The sequence below is a fragment of the Chinchilla lanigera genome, unplaced genomic scaffold, assembly GCF_000276665.1.
Source record: "Chinchilla lanigera isolate Chin_1 unplaced genomic scaffold, ChiLan1.0 scaffold00051, whole genome shotgun sequence".
In the NCBI taxonomy this organism is placed as follows: domain Eukaryota; kingdom Metazoa; phylum Chordata; class Mammalia; order Rodentia; family Chinchillidae; genus Chinchilla; species Chinchilla lanigera.
This window is the reverse complement of record NW_004955452.1, coordinates 15,639,737-15,659,298: the sequence shown is the minus strand read 5'-3', so window position 1 is coordinate 15,659,298 and position 19,562 is coordinate 15,639,737. Positions and strand designations below refer to the sequence as shown.

Below are 19,562 nucleotides of genomic sequence, written 5' to 3'. Positions count from 1 at the left end.
CTTTCCTTTTAATGAGGTCCTGTCTTTACAAACCTGGGTTTTTGGTGACTGCTGTGATTAAAGGTTGAGTATCCCGTAATTAAAATGGTTAGGACCAGAAGTGTTTCAGGCTGGATTTTTTTAGACTTTTCCAATATTTACATATGTATAATGAGCCAGCTCAGGGATGGAACCCAAGTCTAAGCACAAAGTTCATTTATCTTTCAAAGCCAGGTCTGGTGGCCCATGTCTATAATCCCAGCACTTGGGAGGCTGAAGCAGAACCTTGATTTCAAGGCCAGCTTGGAAAATTTAGCAAGACCCTGTTTCAAAATACCAGAAAAAGAATTCATTTTTGTTTCATATATCTCTAAAAATACATTGCCTAAAAGTAATTTCATAGATATTTCTTTTTTTTTTTTTCCGGTACGGGGAATCGAACTCATGACTGCGTGCTTGCCAGGCAGGCATTGTGCCGATGAGCTAAATCCCCAGCCCCTCATAGAGTATTTCTAAATTTGTGCATGAAACAAAGTTATATGGTGTGGAATTACCTACTTGTGGCATCATGTTGGTGTTCAAAAAGTTTGGAGCATTTTGGATTCGATATGCTCCACCCATATCTACCCATATTGTGCATAAATCATGTGGAACATTGTGTGTGGTGTCCAGCATGATTCCAAGGTTTGAGTTGTGTAGCACAACAGGTACACAGTAGGGAATAGTTGTGATCAAGATGAAATGGAAGCCAGACCTGGTTGTGCACACCTGTAATCCCTGTAATTGGGAGGGGAGGCTGAGGCAGGAGGATCATCACAAGTTCAAGGCTAGCCTGGGATACACAGTGAGTTGAAGGCTGCCCTGCACTGTGTAGTGAGAGCCTGCTTTAAAAAAAAAGAAAAAAGAGGTTAGGCGTGGTGGCACATGCCTGTAATCCCAGCACTTAGGAGGCTGAGGCAGGAGGATTGTTGTGAGTTCAAGACCAGCCTGGGCTACAGAGTGAGCTCAAGGCCAGCCTGAACTGCATAGAGAAACCCTGTCTCAAAAAGACAAAAAAAAAAAAAAGGAAAAGAAAAAATGATAGATTTTCTACTTACTGTGTATTTTTTTTCAAACTGCTAAGTTATTAGGATTTCAGTATTATTAATTTATGTGGGCCTAACAATTTAGGACTCAAAAGTTAGATACTACTTTGGTCTAGAGGTACCTTAAAAATACAGAGACGGGAGGGTGCTGTGACTTGAGAAGGTGTGGGAGCCTCTGCAGTAAGGGCGATGTGCTGTGGTAGGCCACACACAGTGAGCTTTGTGCTTCTGCACAGAGGCCTGGATGCAGTGAAGGAGTGATGAGTGTGGGGATCTGGAGGAAGCACATTGCAGACAGGGAGCAGCAGGAAGAGTACGGCCTGCAGTGAGCATGAGCTTGAATGCCCCACAAGGTCAAAGCTGAGGCCCCAGAGGTCTTAGAGGCCCAGTTAGGCCAAGGCTTCTAAACCTTCAAGGGTTGGATTTTATTGTCAGTGTGAGGGGAAGCTATCTGAAGTTACTTCATCCAGTGACTAATACAACTTTCATCAAAGTTTATTCTGACTGCTAAATGGAAGACTAACTGTAGGGTGTGCAAAGAAGCGCAAAGGAGAGGAAGCTGCTGTTCTAGGCTTGGTGAGAACCTCTGGCTGTATTTTTGAGCCTTACCTGAATTGCCGAGGAGTTAGATGCGGGTGTGAGTGGGGAGAGAGAAGAATCTGAGCTGGGTGTGGTGGCACACGCCTGTAATCCCAGCACTTGGGAAGCTGATGCAGGAGGATGGCCACAAGTTCAAGCCCCGCCTAAACTACACAGTGAGATCCTGTCTCAGAAAAAAAAAGAAAAAGAAAAAAAGAACCTGGAGTGGTAATTGAAAACAAAATGTGCCGGTGAGCATATCACAAAAAATGAACAAGGGACAAAGGACAACAGATAGATCAGAATATATTGTTGACTTTCATGGGTTTACAGCCTCCATCGCTAAATAAAATACAGAAACAAGTAGAGCTTTTATTTTGTTTTTGTTTTTGCTTCTCCACTGAATAGAAATAAGGATTCTCAATCTGTTAATTTATTAGGTAGTTATGTTTCATGTGCTTCCCAACAGGCCTATTAAACTTAAAGAGCACGTCTGTATGCTACAACTTGATGCCATCTTTTTTTTCTAGCTGTTTTGGCATTTTTCTTTTACTGTGTTTCAGTTCCTGCATGTAGATTTAAATTACAAGACAAAATGTATAAAGTCAACATTTCACATGGAAATGCTACCGAGTCTTCACTAGCTTCAGATAGCTGACCTTTGCTGATGCTGCAGTAAAGTGTTGTAATTACAAGAGTGAGGCTGGGTGGTGCACGCCTGGGGTCCCAGCAGTATGGGAGGTTGAGGCACAGGCATAACAAGTTTGAGCCCAGCCTGGGCAACACAGCGAGGTGCAGCTCAGTGGTAGGCTGCTTGCCCTGTGCGCTGAATTCGATCTCTAGCACGGGGGAGGGAGGAGCACATGTAGCACAGTGCTCCCTGGGCAACTGGGCAGTTTAGCAAGACCCTGTTATAAAGATCTTTTTTTAAAAAAAGCATAGTGTAGGTCAGTGTTAAGGCCCTGGGTTCTATCCCCAGTACTGAAAAATTAAAAAAGAAAGAAAAGGAAAAAGAAAAAGAAAAGCCCCCTCAACTTGGATTTGTGCTGTGTTTTTCTCATTAGACTGTTGGAGGGGAGACCACAAAGATGAAGTATTGTGCTTGTAACACCACATCAAAGATACACGTTATTTTACTTTTGTGAGAGCAGAGTCTTGCTGTGTTGCCTTGGCTGGCCTCACACGTTTGAGCCCCCACCCTAGCATCCCAAGCAGCTGGGATTGCAGACATGCAGCACCATGCTTGGCCATCAAGAGTATACTTATCAACATGACTTATCACTTTTGATGTGAACCTTGACCACTTGGCCGAGGACGTGTTTGTCAGATTTCTCCACTGTAAAGTTTTTTTTTTCTTCCTTCCATGCTGTTTTCTTTGGAAGGAAGTCATATGTGCAACCCCTCACTTCAGGAGTGGGGAGTTGTATTCTACCTCCTTGAAGGTAGAACTACCTAGGTAAATTATTTGGTATTCTTCCAGGAAGATGTATCTCTTCTTTCCCATTTATTTTTTATTCAGCTATTTATTTATATCAGCATGAACTGGTAGATATTTATTTTATACACTGAGTTATAAACCAGAGTATAACTATGGTATTTACTTTGTTGCTCACATTGTTCCGCCTTTGGTATTGAATGTTCTTTCAGTTGGCCCCTGTGTTCCTTTGACATAGCCCCATCATTGTGGCTGTTTTGTTTCTTTGACTACTTTGTTATTTGCTGGTACTGTAAGATTCAGGCTCATTTTGTTTTTTGTTTTTTGTCTCTCCCCCCACCCCCGCCACTGCCCCCTGTACTGGGAATTGAACTCATGACCTTGGGCTTACCAGGCAGGCGCTGTGCCACTGAGCTAAATCCCTAGCGCCTCAGGCTCGTTTTGTATATTTCCTGTTTCAGTCTAAAATAACCATAGTTTCCAGGAGTCATTGGTTCCTTTTATTGGAGAACGATACTAAAAACTAAGATCTAAGCTGGATGTGGTAGTTCATGCCTCTGGGAGGCTGAGGCAGCAGGAGTATAAGTGATGTAGTGAGACTGTCTCAAAATTAAAAATGAAAATTTAGAAAGGCCGATGACATAGCTCAGTGTGAAGGCTCCGGAGTCAATCCCCAGTACCAGGGCAAGGGGAAGGGTACATTAGGACCAGGGGCTGCTGCCCATGTGGTGTCAGTGTATAGTCAGTTTCTGTGTGGGGTGACAGGTCCCAAGAACAAGGACCCCGTGGATGAAAAGAAAAATGAGAGAGAAAGCTATGGGATCAGGGGACTGAAGCCTTGATTACCATCCCCCTTAGCCAGCCTATTGGGATACAAACAAAAAGCAGCAACAGGGCAAATGGGAGGAATAATTAACAGGATTGGCAAGGACAGTACAACTCAATTATCGCAGGAATGGGACTTGACTTAGCCATCGTGTTATCATTCCTTCGGGCATATCTCAGCAAGGCATCTCGTGCTGTCCCAGTGGCTTTCCACAGGGACACAGGTCCTGCTGTCATTTCCTTTTACACTAATGCTTTTGCTAGACTGCCTCCAGAATCAATCATATGGCTTGGTGAGGCCTGAAGTCCTGCATAGGTAATACATTGAAAGAATGTCCTTCTCCCCAAAGTGGGAGGCTGAGATGGGAGAATCCCTTGAGCTGAGGAGTTAGGGGCCAGCTTGGGCAACACCTTGAGACTCCCTCTCTTAAAAAAAAAAAAAAAATACATATATATGTATATATGCATTAAGGTTTGTTCTTTGTGCCGAGAAGTCCTTTGGGGTTTGAAATATAGTGTCACATATCTGCTGTTACAGTTTCACTGCCCTAAAAAATCAGTCCCCTGTCTTTCATGGGTTTGTTTCATCCCCACCTGCGGAACCCTTGACAACCACTGTTCTGTTTACCATCTCTACAGTTTCATCTTACCCAGTGTGTTCTATAATTGGAGTCATATAATTTACATCCTTTTCTCATTGACTTCTTTCACTTAGAAGTATGCATTTAAGATCATTCTTGCCTTTTTGGGGCTTGATAACTCATTTTATAGTTGCCGAATAATATTTTTAATATTTACATATTTTAGTAGTTTGTTTATCTATTTACCTATTGAAAGACATCTTAGACTTCTGATTTTTGGCAATTGTAAATAAAGTTGCTATAGACATTTTTTTTCTTACTTATTTGAGACAGGGTCTCGCTGTACAGTTCAGGCTGGCCTTGAACACATTATGTAGTCTTGTACCCAGGCTGTCCTAAAACTCACATTGATTGTAGCCCAGGCTGTCCTCAAATTCACATTGATCCTCCTGCCTCAGCCTCCTGAGTGCTGGGATTATAGGTGTGCACCACCACACTAGGCATCTATAAACATTTGTGTGCAGGGCTTTTTTCCACTTTTCCTTTCCTTTTTTTTAGGACTGGGGATTAAACCCAGGGTTTTGTGCTCGCTTCAGCAGCACATATAGTAAACTCAGAGTCTTGCATATATTAGATAAACATTGTGCCACTAAACTGTGTCCCCTACCTTTTATTTATTTATTTATTTATCGTTTTGTTTTTCTCTGGTACCGGGAATCGAACTCAAGACCTTGCGCTTGCCAGGCAGGTGCTGTGCCGCTGAGCTAAATCCCCAGCTCCTTATTTTGTTTTTTTGAGACAGTGTCTCACTATGTAATTCAAATTGGCCTCAAATTTGAGGTAGTCCTCCTGCCTCAGTCTCCCAACTGCTGAGATTACAGACGTGTGCCACCATGCCTGGCTAAGACTTTAATTTTGAAAGAAACTGCCAGACTGTCTTCCAAAGTAGTATACTATTTTCTGTCTTATTATGATAAAAAGTTACTGTTGTTCTCTATCCTTACAGCAACCAGTATCATTAGTTTTTAAAATTTCAGTCATTCTAGAAGATGTCTCAGGATCCCATTCACTAGTTTAAATACCTTAGTTCTCTAAGCCTTATAGCTTATAATAAAGTAAGAGAATGGAATATAGTTGAATTTGGTTCAGAAAGTCTTTTTTTAAAAAATTGAAACAGAGTCTCACTGTGCAACTCAAGCTAGCCTTACACTGGTGGCGATCCTCTTGCCTCAGCCTTCTGAGTGTTGGGATTATGGGTGTATATCCAGCAAAAAAGTACTAATTAAGTAACCACGGGATAGTAAAACTTTCAAAAATCTATTGTAACCATGTGTGATGATGCATCTCTGCAATCCCAGCACTCAGGAGACTGAGGGAGGAAGATACTAAATTTGAGGCCACACTGGGCTGCATAGTAGTTTGAGACCAGCTTGAGCTACGTAGGGAGAGCCTGTCTTAAAAGAACTGAAAAACAACAAAAGAACCCAGAGAAAAACCTATTCTAGTTTTCCCTTTCTTATGTTTGTTGTATGCTGAATGGGAATTCAGCAATGACGATGGGAAGATTACCTTAGATATTCCAAAAGAATGCTACAGGCTTGAACTTGGATATTAATATGACTCACAGGTGATTTAGGTCTTTTTCATCTTTTCTCTTGAGTTGTTGAGGATTGCAGCACTTATAATGTGCTAGGTAGTGTGCTCATGGATAAGTCAGATGTGGTCTCCTCCTTAGTAAGCTTGGTCTACCTAGGGAGGAAAAAATCGAATACGTAGCAGTTGAGGCCAGCCTGGGTGAAGTACAGGGAGCTATTAGAACACTAAAATCAGGAGCTGGCCGTGGTGGCACACACCTGTATATGAATTTGGCTTTTTTCAGCTCATGGGCTAAGAATGGTTTTCATTCTTTCTTTCCCTTCTGTCCCTCCCTCCTTTCTTTCCTTACTTTTAAAACAGAGTCTGGCTGTGCTGCCAGGCTGGCCCTGAACTTCCAGTAGCTGAGACTGTATAGATGTGTGCTACAGTGCCTGGCAGGCCACATTTAAAAATGTTTGAAAAGACTAAAATGTATGATGTGTGAAAATTATATAATATTCAGATCTCAGGATCCATAAATAAAATTTCATTTGCATTATCATGGCAGAGTTGAGAAGCTGGGACCAAGATCATATATGGCTTGCAAAACCTAGGACATTGATGGCAAACCTTTTAGAGCTTTCAATGATACAAATACCTGCTGCCACCCCTGGCCTAGGATATTCATTCTGGCCATTTATAGGAAAAGTTTGGTGACCCACAGAATGAGTAGGAATTAGCTGGCTAAAGTGTCTCAGGCACAGCGGGGAAGAGGGAGCTAGTTTTTGTAGGGTCTTTGCCTGGCTCTAGAAACTGTGCTAGCAGTAAGGACTGGCAAGGTGGTAGGGTCCAGACTGAGGAGAACCTTGGCAACTACATGGAGGGACTTGGGTTTAGTGAGTGGGGAATCTTTAAAAGGTTTAAAGTGCTGGGCGTGGTGACACATGCCTGTAATCCCAGCACTCGGGAGGCTGAGGCAGGAGGATCATTGTGAGTTTGAGACCAGCCTGGGCTACAAAGTGAACTCAAGGCCAACCTGAACTGCATAGCCAGACCCTGTCTCAAAAAGACAAAAATAAATAAATAAATAAATAAATAAGTCAATTAAAAAAAAAAAAGGTTTAAAGTGATGTGATCAGATAAAATTAAAAAAAAAAAAAAATCCCAGCCATGGTAAGGAGTTTGGGTCGGAACATATGGAGGGTGAGAAAAGAAGCTGAGACTGGCTAAGGCTGTCGTAGCCATTCAGGGGAGATGTTGGTAGCCTAGGTTAGCACAGTGATATTGGGAATGGGAATATATTGATTCGAAAGGCATTTACAAAGCAAAATTGAAAGACCTTTGCATCTTAGTCCATTTAGCCTGCCTTAATAGAGTACCAGGGTTAGTTTATAAGCAATAGACTTGCTTCTCACTGTTCTGGAGGCCGGGAAGTCCAAGGTCAAGGTGCTAGTAGATTCAGTGTCTCCTGTTTACCTAGGGCTGTTTTTCCTATGTGTCCTCACACAGCTACTCTGTCTCCTCTTTATAAGGGCACTAATCTCATTCTGGAGGGATCCTCTCATCACCTAAGTGTTCCCCAAAGGTTTCATCTACTGTCAGCATGGGGCTGGTGGTTTAGGATTTCAGCATATGAATGGAAGGGCATAAAGCCCATAGGGTTTGGTGATTGGCAGCATTGAAGTGTAACTATTTTCATGTTTCAAATGATTGTTTTATTTTTCAGCAGTTTTTTTGTTCTAGTTTATGGATACATGTTGAGAAATCCATGTTTAGTAATAATCTTCAGAGCAGAATTCTTTGGCAGTGTTTCATGCCTCCTGGGCGCCTTCCCATAACTCATATATTGATGTCATGTCTCTCTGTGGCTTCTTCATGTTGTCCCCTGTTGACAAGAAGTTTGGCTTTTTAAGGAGCAAAGAAGCTTTTGGCAGATTAATTTTCTTTTTTAGGTTTATCTTGGATTAACAAATTTCCCAAAATATTTCTTTGTTGATCATCCTTGGGTTCTTTGGTTTTCAAGCAATTTGTTGACAATGACAAGCACTTCTTATTCCCAAAGCACTTAGACCCTTTCCAGTTTTAGATCTCTGACCTTTGCCTTTCTCCTCTATAGAGCCGAAGACTCACTTGCAACAGATGGTAATAAGATCATTGTCTTCTATTATAATATGCTGTGTGGCTATTAAAGTGCTTACATGTCAACTCATTTGATCTTGGCAGTAAACCCGTAAGAAAGACGGGACAGATCATTTACTGAGATTAAGAGAGGTCAGGTGGCTTGTGCAAAGTTAAAATGTTAATAAATAATAGCTGATAAATAATAGGTTAATAATCTGGTGATAAAACTTAGATATTCAGATTTAATAGTTCTGTTCATTGTATAATATATTCTTCCCTGAGAAAACAGACTTAGACTAGCTAGATTAGTTATGTTTTCCACAGTGTAAGCATCCAAGTGAAAGAAATACTTGTCACCTCTGTACATCCCCTGTGGACTTCACCCATGTACCAGCATGGGTCTTTCTGTTGCTTACAAGCTGTATGTGGACTACCAATAATTCCTAGGCTACCACTAGAGCAGCTGTGGTCTGTGTACTAAAGCATATGTCCTATATTTTAATCCCTTCTCTTATTCTCCAGGTGTTTCTAACTTTGACAATTCAAGATCAAATGGGAAAAGTCTACTTGGGGACCAAAGCTCTGGAGGTCAGGACAAAGCAGAAAACTTGCTCACAAGGTAACGTAACTCTCCCTTCACTTGCATCTCTTAGGATAGAAGGTCTCATTAGAGAACTGAGACCATTATTGTGCATGATATAAGAAACTTAGCTGGCCTAAGAGATGTTTGTAATACCTGACATTTACTGGTACTTATTGTGACTACCAGACATCATCATTTTAAATGGGCTATCTTGTTTTATTGTTGTGTTTTTCTTGAACTCACTATGTAGTTCAGGCTGGCCTTGAACTCACTATGAGCTCAGGCTGGCTTTGAACTGGTGGCAATCCTCCTGCCTCAGCTTCCCTAGTGCTAAGACTACAGGTGTACATCACCACACCCAGCTAGACTATCTTGTTTTGACTAAGGGTTAAGTACCTTTTTATGTTTTGGCACTAAAGAAATTCGAGTGTTAAGAAGTTGTATGTTGCCCAAGATCTCAGAACTAGCAAGTGGCAACTTTAGTAGTTTAAACTTAGCCTTTTAACCTTCCTTCAAAAATGTGGAAAATTAGAAGTGTCTGATTTTTCCCCTCCCATTTTTTAAAATGTTTTCTGACTTTGCAAATACATCTTGGCCGGGTGTGGTGGCGCACGCCTGTAATCCCAGCACTCAGGAGGCTGAGGCAGGAGGATCATTGCAAGTTCGAGACCAGCTTGGACTACAAAGTGAGCTCAAGTCCAGCCTGAACTGCATAGCGAGACCCTGTCTCTTAAAGACAAAAAAAAAAGTTTTAATTTGTTTTTTTTCCTGATGTGCTGTGTATTATATTTAGTTCATACTCCACTGCCCCCTACAGCTCATAGCCAGAATCACTTGGTCAAGATAACAGTACTTTCTTCTTTGTATTATTATTTTAATTGCCACTTACATAGCAGTGAACAATCTCTAATTCTTTTCTTTTTTCTTTTTTTTTTTTTTTTGGTGTGTGTGTGTGTGTTTTTGAGACAGGGTCTCACTGTGCAGTTCACTTTGTAGCCCAGGCTGTTCTCAAACTTGCAACGATCCTGCTGCCTCAGCCTTCTAAGTGCTGGAATTACAGGCATGCGCCACCATGCCTGGCAACAATCTCTAATTCTAAAATGGAGCCAGAGCTGTCATTGTCAATTTACTCTTGAGCCGTCTCGATATACAGAGATATATTCTTACATAGCCTTCATCAGTGTTAATAATGATAGTGATGTTAAACATTCATGTGGTATTGATTCAGGGTCAAACAGGTTTATATGTCATATATATTTTAGTAAGTGGCCTTCAATAAAAGTTTCTTAGGCTGTTACATAGGGTTCTATTAGGTAAATATGTCAAATTTTGTTTAAACTGGCACCTAAATAATTTGTAGTTGACTCTAAATAGCAACAAAATGTAATTCTCTACTCTCCTATTACTTTGGATTATTCCTGTGAAAGAGAAATAAAGAAGCAAAAGTATTGAGTCAAAACAGCTGATGTTTTATAGGTTTTTTGTATGAGGGTCTAGAAAGAGCTTTGTCAGATCTGAGTTCTAATTCATACTCTGCCCTCATCCTGCTAGGCAAATCATGGATGATGCTGGCTTTCATTTTTCTTAGCTGAAAATGAAGTATATTAGATTATCCTTAAGGTCCCCTTCTGCCCTAAGATTCTCTGACTCTGTTATCAGAAAAATCTCCAGACCAGTATATTGTGCAATCAACAACATAAAAGTTCACCTAATTTCCTATAGAAATGATGTTTTAGCAAATGAATTTTGTTTTGGCTTCCTTTAGTCTCCTGTGATTCAGATACTCGTGTGTAAAAAATCCTAGCTTCTTATTCATTCATTTTGCCAGTGAGGACTCATCAAAATATGAATAAAAATGTTCTTATTTTTCCAGACAGAATAAATCCAAGTCTGAAATTACTGACCTGGTTCGCTCTTCCACTATCACAGTATCAGACAAGGCTCATATTTTATCGATGCAGAAGTTTGGACTGCGAGATACAATTGTAAAGTCACATCTAGTACAGAAAGAAGACGATTATACCTATATCCAGAACTTCAGGTAGTTAACTGGCTTGTAGACTGTTTTCAAAGCAAAATGATCGTTCAGCTGTCTGGAATGTAAGCATTTCCCTCCGAGCCCTAAAGTGGGAAGGAAATCATCCTGTAGGATCTCTTTCCTTATTTTCAGAGTGAGTAATTCTACCCTTCATTAACAGCCACTTATTCTGTGCCAGTTCTGGGCAGGAATATGGCAGGTATGGTATGAATACCACAGCTTGCTGATAATTACAGAAATATTTAGAGATAAATGAGTTCAGAAGAAAGATATCTTGAGTTTTGTGTTCTTCTGTACCTTTGAAGAAATTCATTCATTTATTCTGATTTTTTGAGACCGGGTCTCGCCATGTAGTTTAGCCTGGCCTTGAACTCACTATGTAGCCCAGGCTGGTCTCAAACTGATGGTAATCTTCCTGCGTCAGCCTCCTGAGTGCTGGGATTACAGGCATGAGCCACCATGCCCAGCCAAAAATTCATTTATTTATTTACTTTTGGTATCGGGAATCGAACTCAGGACCTTGCACTTGCCAGGCAGGCACTTGTGCTGCTGAACTATATCTCCGGCCCTAAAAAAATCACTTAAAATGAAGTTAAATTAATGTTTGGTCATCTTTTTAGACAGGATTACTTAAAATAAATACAGGTTGCAGCATTCTGCTAGATTTTTAAAAAGCACTGTGTTGTAAGTATAAGAAAAAGTAACGTTGTTCCTAGAAACATAAACAGCGAATTATGGTGAAGAAACAACCTTTTGAACGCTGGTGTTGCTTTCCTGCCAAAAGTAATTACTAAGGTACTTTCTATCCTGTTATTGGTAGCATACACAGGGTAAGAAATTGTTTTGTGGTTGGTGGTGTATAATGGCTATTTAAGGGATGTAAGAATATTCAAAGTAAACTGAAGTTATTACCACGAAAGCAACAAATGTCATGGCAGCCTGCAGTCACTCCTGGGTGCCACAATCCCTGGTCTAGGTTAAATGCATGACAGTTTGTATTCTTAAAGTGCTACTCCACACAGACTGAAAAAAGGCAAAATCAGCATAAAATGTCTTCCTCTGTCATCTCCATGGTGCTTCTCAATCACTGGTGGGTTTTTTTGTGGCAGATTTTTTGTGGGAACTTACAATGTGAATGGACAGTCCCCCAAGGAATGCCTCCGGCCCTGGCTGAGCCATGGTATCCAGGCCCCCGATGTGTACTGTGTAGGGTGAGTGCTTTTCTTTTAGTTGTCTTTCCATCCTTCCGCATGGACAGCAGTATTGATAGAGTGAGGACACAAATATGTAGCTGAGTTCACAGCAGGGGAAGGAATGGAAAAATGACCATGTGCATAATGACAGAGTGCTATACTCAGCACTGTTATTATCACCCTATTAAAATTATTTCACCCCGAACTGAATTTCCTTACTTGGACATCCAACTGTATTGGTCAGAAGGCAAAAATATATGCGGGATGTGGTGGCTCATGCCTATAATCCCAGCACTTGGGAGGCCGGTGCAGGAGGATTGCCACAAATTAGAGGCCAGTCTGGGCTACATAGTGAGTTCAAGACCAGCCTGAACTACGTGGCAAGACCCTGTCTCAAAAAAAAAAGCAAAAACCAAAGATACCTTTTCCCTGGAAAGCGGGTGAGCCAAAGAAAGTCCCATGAGTTAATTTTGTTTCCCTCTTACTATTCTCTCATCACTGTACTAGGCACTGTTGGTGGGGAAAAGCAGCAGACCACTGCCATGTGGTGTATTGTGAAAAGCTACATTTGGAATTTACACAGACCTCGCTTGGGGTCCCAGTTTGCCATTTGGTGCTTGTGTGAATGAGTGATTGCTGATGTAAAATAGGGGTGCTTACAGCTACTTCATAGGCTGCAGCATGAAGAGGAAATGGGTTGGTGTTTATAAAAACACCTTGTAAGCTCCATTGCATTTAGTTCTTAAGTGTTTGGGTCTTAAGTGTTTATTTTTTTCCCCTGCTGAGGGTCCTCCAGTTTAGCTAGAAAGCAAGGATTTATGCTCCTCAACCAATTTGAGAATATGTGATGTGAATGTTGCTGTACTAATTGGTTCCTTCTTCAAATAGGTTCCAGGAGCTTGATCTAAGTAAGGAAGCCTTTTTCTTTCATGATACTCCAAAGGAGGAAGAGTGGTTTAAAGCTGTGTCAGAGAGTCTTCATCCAGACGCCAAGTATGCAAAGGTAAGAGAGGAGCCAGGCACGTTTTAATTTTATGTTACTATTTAGGGAAGTTCTCACATATTTTTAGGGTATTTTGTTTTGTTTTGTTTTGTTTTGAGACAGAGTCTCACTATGTATTGCAGTCTGGCCTTGAACTCACAGAGATCCTACTGCCTCAGCCTCCCAAGTACTGGGATTACAGGCATGCGCCACTATGCCTGGCTCAGATAATTTTTTATCCTCTCCATGACCTTTATCATAAGCCAGTCTTAATTATCCTATTTCCAGTTTCACGTCCTCCAGAAAGATCTCCTCTGGGTGGGAAAGATGCAAGGTCTTGGCATTTGTGACCTTTTAGTTTATCATGTAACATGTTCAGAGAGTTAAACAGGTGATTACCTGGCCTCTTGGCATGGGGAAGGAGATACATTAATTCTCTCAGCCAGTTAGTCACTTTTCCTTTGGGGGGTATTTATTCTTTTTTTTTTTTTTTTTTTTTTTGTGGTACTTGAAATCAAACTCAGGACCTTGCACTTGCCAGGCAGGCGCTTGTGCCACTGAGCTATATCCCCAGCTGTTTTTGGTCTTTTTGAGACGGGGGTCACATTTCAGTCCAGGCTGGCCTTGAACTCGCAGCAGTCCTCCTGCCTCAGCCTCCTGAGTGCTAGAATTACAGGTGTGTGCCACCGCACCCAGTGGAGGGTATTTATTCTTGTTTGCCATTTCTGTCTGATAGCGTGACTTGAATATTTGACTATATTTTCCAGGTGAAGCTCATTCGAATGGTTGGGATTATGCTACTGTTATATGTCAAACAGGAACATGCAGCATACATCTCAGAAGTGGAAACTGAGACTGTAGGGACAGGAATCATGGGAAGGATGGTGAGTTCTTGGTTATAATATGGGGCACGGAAAGCTTTTGACCCTTACCATTTTAACTCGGCTTTTGTGTGTGTGTGTACTGGGAATCAAACTCAGGGCTTTGTACTTGCCAGGCAGATGCTGTGCCGATGAGCTATCTTCTCAGCCCCTTAACTCAGTTTGTGATGCAGTGACTACACATGTCCTGAGTAGAGGGCTGGATTGACCAGACCATTTAGAAATCACATGTTAGTAAATTGCTGGCTGGTTTGCCCAGTCAGCACCTATCCTCATGTTTACTCAACACTCGGGGGATCAACTCTGATTGATCCTGCTATCTAACTTATCAAGCATGGTGCAGAAACTACATTGGGTTGCAAAGAAAAGCAAAGAAGGCCGAAGGTTTGCAATTTCTTCTACTTCTCGAGGCTGAGTCCTGCTCTTATGTTCTCTTGCAAGAGCTGAGGTTTGTGTGGAGACGAAAAGCATATGGCTGGCCTGTGATGAAGAGAAAAGACCTCTAGATTGTGAATACCAGGCTCTGGGCTCAGCTTTCCAGTGATGAGCTAGTCTTTGTACCCTCGTGGATTTGCTTTCTTATCGTAGACTGTTAGATAATAACCTCGCAGGGTTATGATGAAGACTGTGAGACAAAACATATTGAAAGTTTGCAGGATTAAATGACTGACACAATGAAGTTGAAGATTAGATTTTTTGGATCCTTTTAATAGGGTAACAAAGGAGGTGTGGCGATCAGGTTCCAGTTGCACAACACCAGCATCTGCATTGTGAATTCTCACTTGGCAGCCCACATAGAAGAGTATGAGAGGAGAAACCAAGACTATAAAGACATTTGTTCTCGAATGCAGTTTTGCCAGGTTGACCCAAGCCTTCCCGCTCTCACCATCAGCAAGCACGAGTGAGTTTGGGCTGCTTCCCTGTACGGCTCTCCGGGAGTGGTGTGGAGAGTTGTGGGCTCGGTGTCTATAGTTGTTGGGGAGGTGACTGCTGGGGTAGGGTACCTGCCAGCTGTCAGTTACTTGCAGATTAGAGCTCTTGGAAATTTTGAGTTTCCTGACATACCAGCTGGCAGACCTGAAGAACCATTCTCAAACATCATTTGTCCCTGGAAAAATGTAAGATTTATTTTAATATGGATGTGCCTGGACCTGGCATTGTGAGGAAAGCAACGAAAGAACAAGCGTCTCAAACATAGTTTTCAGAAGTACGTTTTAGGACTTCATGTCTGCTTTTCCAGGGCTTGTGCAGTAGAGAGTGGGACTGCATTTGTTTGCCTCTACTTGGTCTTTTTTTTTCTCTTGAGTCAACTTTACGAAGCTATGAGTGCAGCTGCTTAGAGCATGTTGTGCATCTTTGTTCATTCTTTATTTCAGTTATTTCTAAAACTTACTCTTTGAATTCAGAGGTCTAGAATTTCAGACTATATGGTAACAGTAGAAGCTTATGCCACTGCTTTTACAAAGAGGAAGAAGCCATTGGGGCCATGGTGCTTGCCAGGGAATAAACAAGTCTCACTTCTCATCCTGCCTGCTGCAGTGGATCTGTCTTAGTTCGTTGGTGTCCTGGAAGCTGACAGGATGGCTTTTCTCTTCCACGACCTCTGGCAGGCAGCACGTCTTCTAGCTGAGCTGCTCCATGCTGGTATACTTGGAGACACTCGTGTATGAGATTGCAGGTTGCTGGGCAGTCTTCTGCTTTTAGCCTGTGGATGCATTTATCTGGAGGCCATGTGTACTGCTGTGCAGGTGCTCTGAAGGCATGGTTGTTGGCTTCAGATGCAGCAGTGTTAGACTTCAGGAGATGTACGATGTCATCAGGGAGTCTTCCGTTTGCTTTGTCCCAAAGCAGCAGGCGTAATAAACCACCTGTCAAAGCTCTTCCCAGGAGTACAGAACGAGCCCACCAGTGATACAGTGGTGGTTAAATCCAGGCTGCACTACAAAGAGTGAGTTTTGTTTGAGAGGAGTTCTGTCTAGAAAGGAAGGTTGATAGTGAGTTTTATGGACTGTACTGTACATGGAGGTGGAGATGTCCTCATGGCACCATTGCCTTGGAGTCCCTGGGTAATTGGCATGACTTTCAACTCTTCTTCTTCTTCTTCATTTTTTTTTTTAACCTCTTCCCAGCAGTGGGGTAAATTCTTGTCTTGCTTTTCGATCTGACTAGGCCATCTTTCCAACTCTCTAAGAGTGAAGTAGTGGAGGACAACTCAGGGCTACTCATAATGATCTTGAATTGGACCCAAAAAACTTAAATAAGCAGCATGTTAGGCCTGGTATTAAATAGGATAGCAAAGAAAGAAAATTCCAGAATGGCTAAGTCAGTTTCCCACCCAGCTCCTAAGAGGCGGAGACTCAAGGACCTTCCGTCAGAAGCACCTGGATAGAATGGGTTAAAGTCCCTCCTAAACCCTATCACTTTTGTGCTCTGTCCTCACAGTGTAATCTTGTGGCTTGGGGACCTCAACTACAGGATAGAAGATCTGGATGTGGAAAAAGTGAAAAAGCTCGTCGAAGAGAAGGCCTTTCAAACCCTGTATGCATATGATCAGGTACAGATGACCACCTGTGTCCTCTGCAGGCAGAGGAGGAAGCCTGGCTTGCCTGCCCTCAGCTTCACCCGCCTCAGATTGGGTTTCCCTGAGGAGCTGGTGCTGTCCAGTTCCTTCTTCATTTCTTCTACATTTCTCTCTGCCATTGTGGCTTCCCATTGGCTCTTTCCTTGAGGCACCTGTCTCTTTTTGGAGCATATCTTGTTCTTTCTGATTCATTCCAGAGGTCTGAAGTTGAGACAAAAAGGGCCCAACTTTTATAAATGAAGTAGTTGGCATATTTACGATGATTATAATTTAATTTGAGTAAGGCTCCTGCTTCCTACATCCTTCCCTTCACTAGAAGTCTCCAGTGTGAGGGCGAGCTCCAAGTATCTTTCTTTGATGCCTACAGGAGGCAGTGTAACCTGCTGTTCTCCACTGTTGTTATTTGACATAGCATTTCTCTTTTTTTTTTTTCCAGTACTGGGAATCAAACTCAGGACCTTGCGCTTGCCAGGCGGGCACTTGTGCCGCTGAGCTATATACCCGGCCCCTTGACGTAGCATTTCATTCTCAGAGCATTGCCCATTTCACAGGACGAGGGAAATCTTTTCTGGCTACTCTCAGTAGATTTCAGACTTTTCAAGTGGTCAAAGTTGTTCCAAATGTAACATCATTTTCCTTTTTTAATCTAATCGTACCTCACACCAGTCTTTAATAACTTCAGTGTCGTTATTATTCTCAGTCTTTCTTTTTCCTTTTTCTTCCACAGAGCAGATTAATGAAGACAAGAATCTTAACTTTACTGTGTCTTTCTTTTTTTTTTTTTGGTACCGGGAATTGAACTCAGGACCTTGCACTTGCCAGGCAGGTACTTGTGCCACTGAGCTATATCCCCGGCTACTGTGTCTTTCTTTGTGGAATAATTTGTTAACCCATTTCCTCCCTCCCCCATCTTTTTTCCTTGGTAAATTATTTTTGTTCTACTTAGTGCCCCATTCAGCATTAATCCACTCACTTCCATATCTGTCTGTTAATTCCTTCTGTGTTCTGGACTGAGGCATTCTAATTTCCCTTATAGTTTGATACTTATTTTCGCTTGTCTTCTTTTCTGGTCTTTCCTGAAGTAATAGCATCTATTTTATATGTTATTCGCCTTCTAGTTGGCATTACCATCTATATGTACCCATTCAAGAAGCATCAGCTTGCATTCATATATAAAGTTCTTATTTCTTATTGCCTTTTATAATGTTTTTAGGAAATCATATTTTTAGGAAGTTAGCAAGTGGTATCCCTTGGGTAGGTAGTTGACTTGGTCTCCAGTTAGAGTTGACATTTCTCCTCTCATCTGCACAGTGCCAAGCTTCATGGTCAGGGAAGAGGCAGGAGAATGGTAGGTTTTATCTCTTGCTGAGTTGATCCATTAGAAGCTCTAGAATTAATACCAAAGGAAGCCATGCACATTGGTGCACACCTGTAATTCCAGTGCTCAGGAGACTAAGGGAGGAGGATCATGACTTTGAGGCCATCCTGGGCTACATAGCGAGTTCAAGGCCAGCCTAAGCTATATAGTGAGACCCTATCTCTAAAGCAAAACAGAAACAAGCTGAAAGAATTAGTACAGTAGGGAAGATTCTAGTTATTTTCAAAAAATATTTCAGGCAGTGTTTGATGTTGATAGTTTTCCTTCCTCATGACCCTATAATGTAGATTCTACTATGAACCCCAAATTTACAGAGCGTCTCCCAGTTCACATAATTCAGCTTGACTATAAGTTTTGTCTCTGTATTTGGACCAAGTCAGGGCACAGGTGACTTGCTTGATACTAGGAAGGGAAACCTATGTTGAATGGCACATAGTCCGCTCAGGGACATACCGGTGAGACTGTGCTCAGGTCCCTTGCATACACATTTACTCTTTTTTTTTTTCTTTTTTCTTTTTGAGACAGAGTCTTGCTATGCAGTTCAGGCTGGCCTTGAGCGTACTTTGTAGCCCAGGCTGGCCTCGAACTCTCAGTGATCCTCCTGCCTCAGCCTCCCAAGTGCTGGGATTACAGGTGTGCGCCACCATGCCTGGCTATACATTTACTTGGGTTTTTTTTGTTGGTTTTTTTTTGGTACCAGGAATCGAACTCGACCTTGCGCTTGCCAGGCAGGTGCTGTGCTGCTGAGCTATATCCCCGGCCCCTACACTTTTACTCTTTTTTTTTTGTTTGTTTTTTCTCCGGTACCAGGAACCGAACTCACGACCTTGCGCTTGCCAGGCAGGCGCTTTGCTGCTGAGCTAAATCCCCAGCCCCACACTTACTCTTATAAAAGAGCCTTAAAAACTATTTCAGGTGAAAGGATTGTCGTCAGCTTTCTCCTCTTCCTATAAGTTAGTTAACATCTCGCAGAATAGCTTTTTTAATGAGACCTTTCCCCTTCGTTAGAGCTTGACTTGCAGATTGATTTTCTTCTCTTTACTAATTCAAGGTTTAACCATTTTATTCTGAAGTATTTTTCTCCTGTCCTTTTATATAGCTGAAAATTCAAGTGGCTGCCAAGACTGTCTTTGATGGCTACACAGAGGGAGCGCTGACATTCCAGCCTACGTATAAGTATGACACTGGCTCTGATGACTGGGATACTAGGTAGGTCAGCTTTGGGACTGAGCACATGGAAATCAGGAATTCTGGGAAGTACTTGCCCTTATAGACGTGCAGAAGAACACTAGTTTCCTGTGCTTCTTTCCTCGCATTTTCCATATATATTTATATTTGACTTAGGCTTTGTTCCATAATGTCTTGATCCTGATTTGCTTTTCAGTTATGCTTTAGATGAGGTGATTTCATCTAACTTGGCTTGTACTTGGTCATTGCATATTAGGTAGTATTTTTATTAGTGTTTACTGTGCATTACACATTATTTGCTAGTCATTTATATTACCTCATTTATTTGTATTGTCTAATCCTCACAACAACCTGTTGGGATAGGTGTGATTTTTTTTTTTTAATCCTTGTTTTATGAAGTTGGGGACCGAGGCATAGAAAAATCAGACTGCCAAATAGGCAGAGGCAGACAGTAGGAAGTTAAAGCCTGTTCCCTTTACTGCCTCCTTTTAAGTACTTTTATATTGCTGTTTTACTCTTCTTCTGTCCTCACAGGAGGGTAAAGAGCAGAGAATCAGT

The 19,562-nt window shown here is 41.8% G+C and overlaps 1 protein-coding gene across 3 annotated transcripts in view; it reads left to right on the top strand.

Moving 5' to 3' along the window:
* Inpp5b (inositol polyphosphate-5-phosphatase, 75kDa) overlaps positions 1-19,562 on the top strand; it is a 53,663-nt gene that overhangs the window by 23,216 nt on the left and 10,885 nt on the right. For all 3 annotated transcript variants that reach the window (XM_005395223.2, XM_005395221.2, XM_013519687.1), the window contains 8 exons: positions 8,703-8,799; positions 10,637-10,804; positions 11,911-12,012; positions 12,883-12,997; positions 13,744-13,860; positions 14,571-14,758; positions 16,300-16,411; positions 18,916-19,025. In XM_005395223.2, coding sequence (XP_005395280.1) covers positions 8,703-8,799; positions 10,637-10,804; positions 11,911-12,012; positions 12,883-12,997; positions 13,744-13,860; positions 14,571-14,758; positions 16,300-16,411; positions 18,916-19,025 — 1,009 coding nt within the window. The remainder of the gene's footprint in view (positions 1-8,702; positions 8,800-10,636; positions 10,805-11,910; positions 12,013-12,882; positions 12,998-13,743; positions 13,861-14,570; positions 14,759-16,299; positions 16,412-18,915; positions 19,026-19,562) is intronic.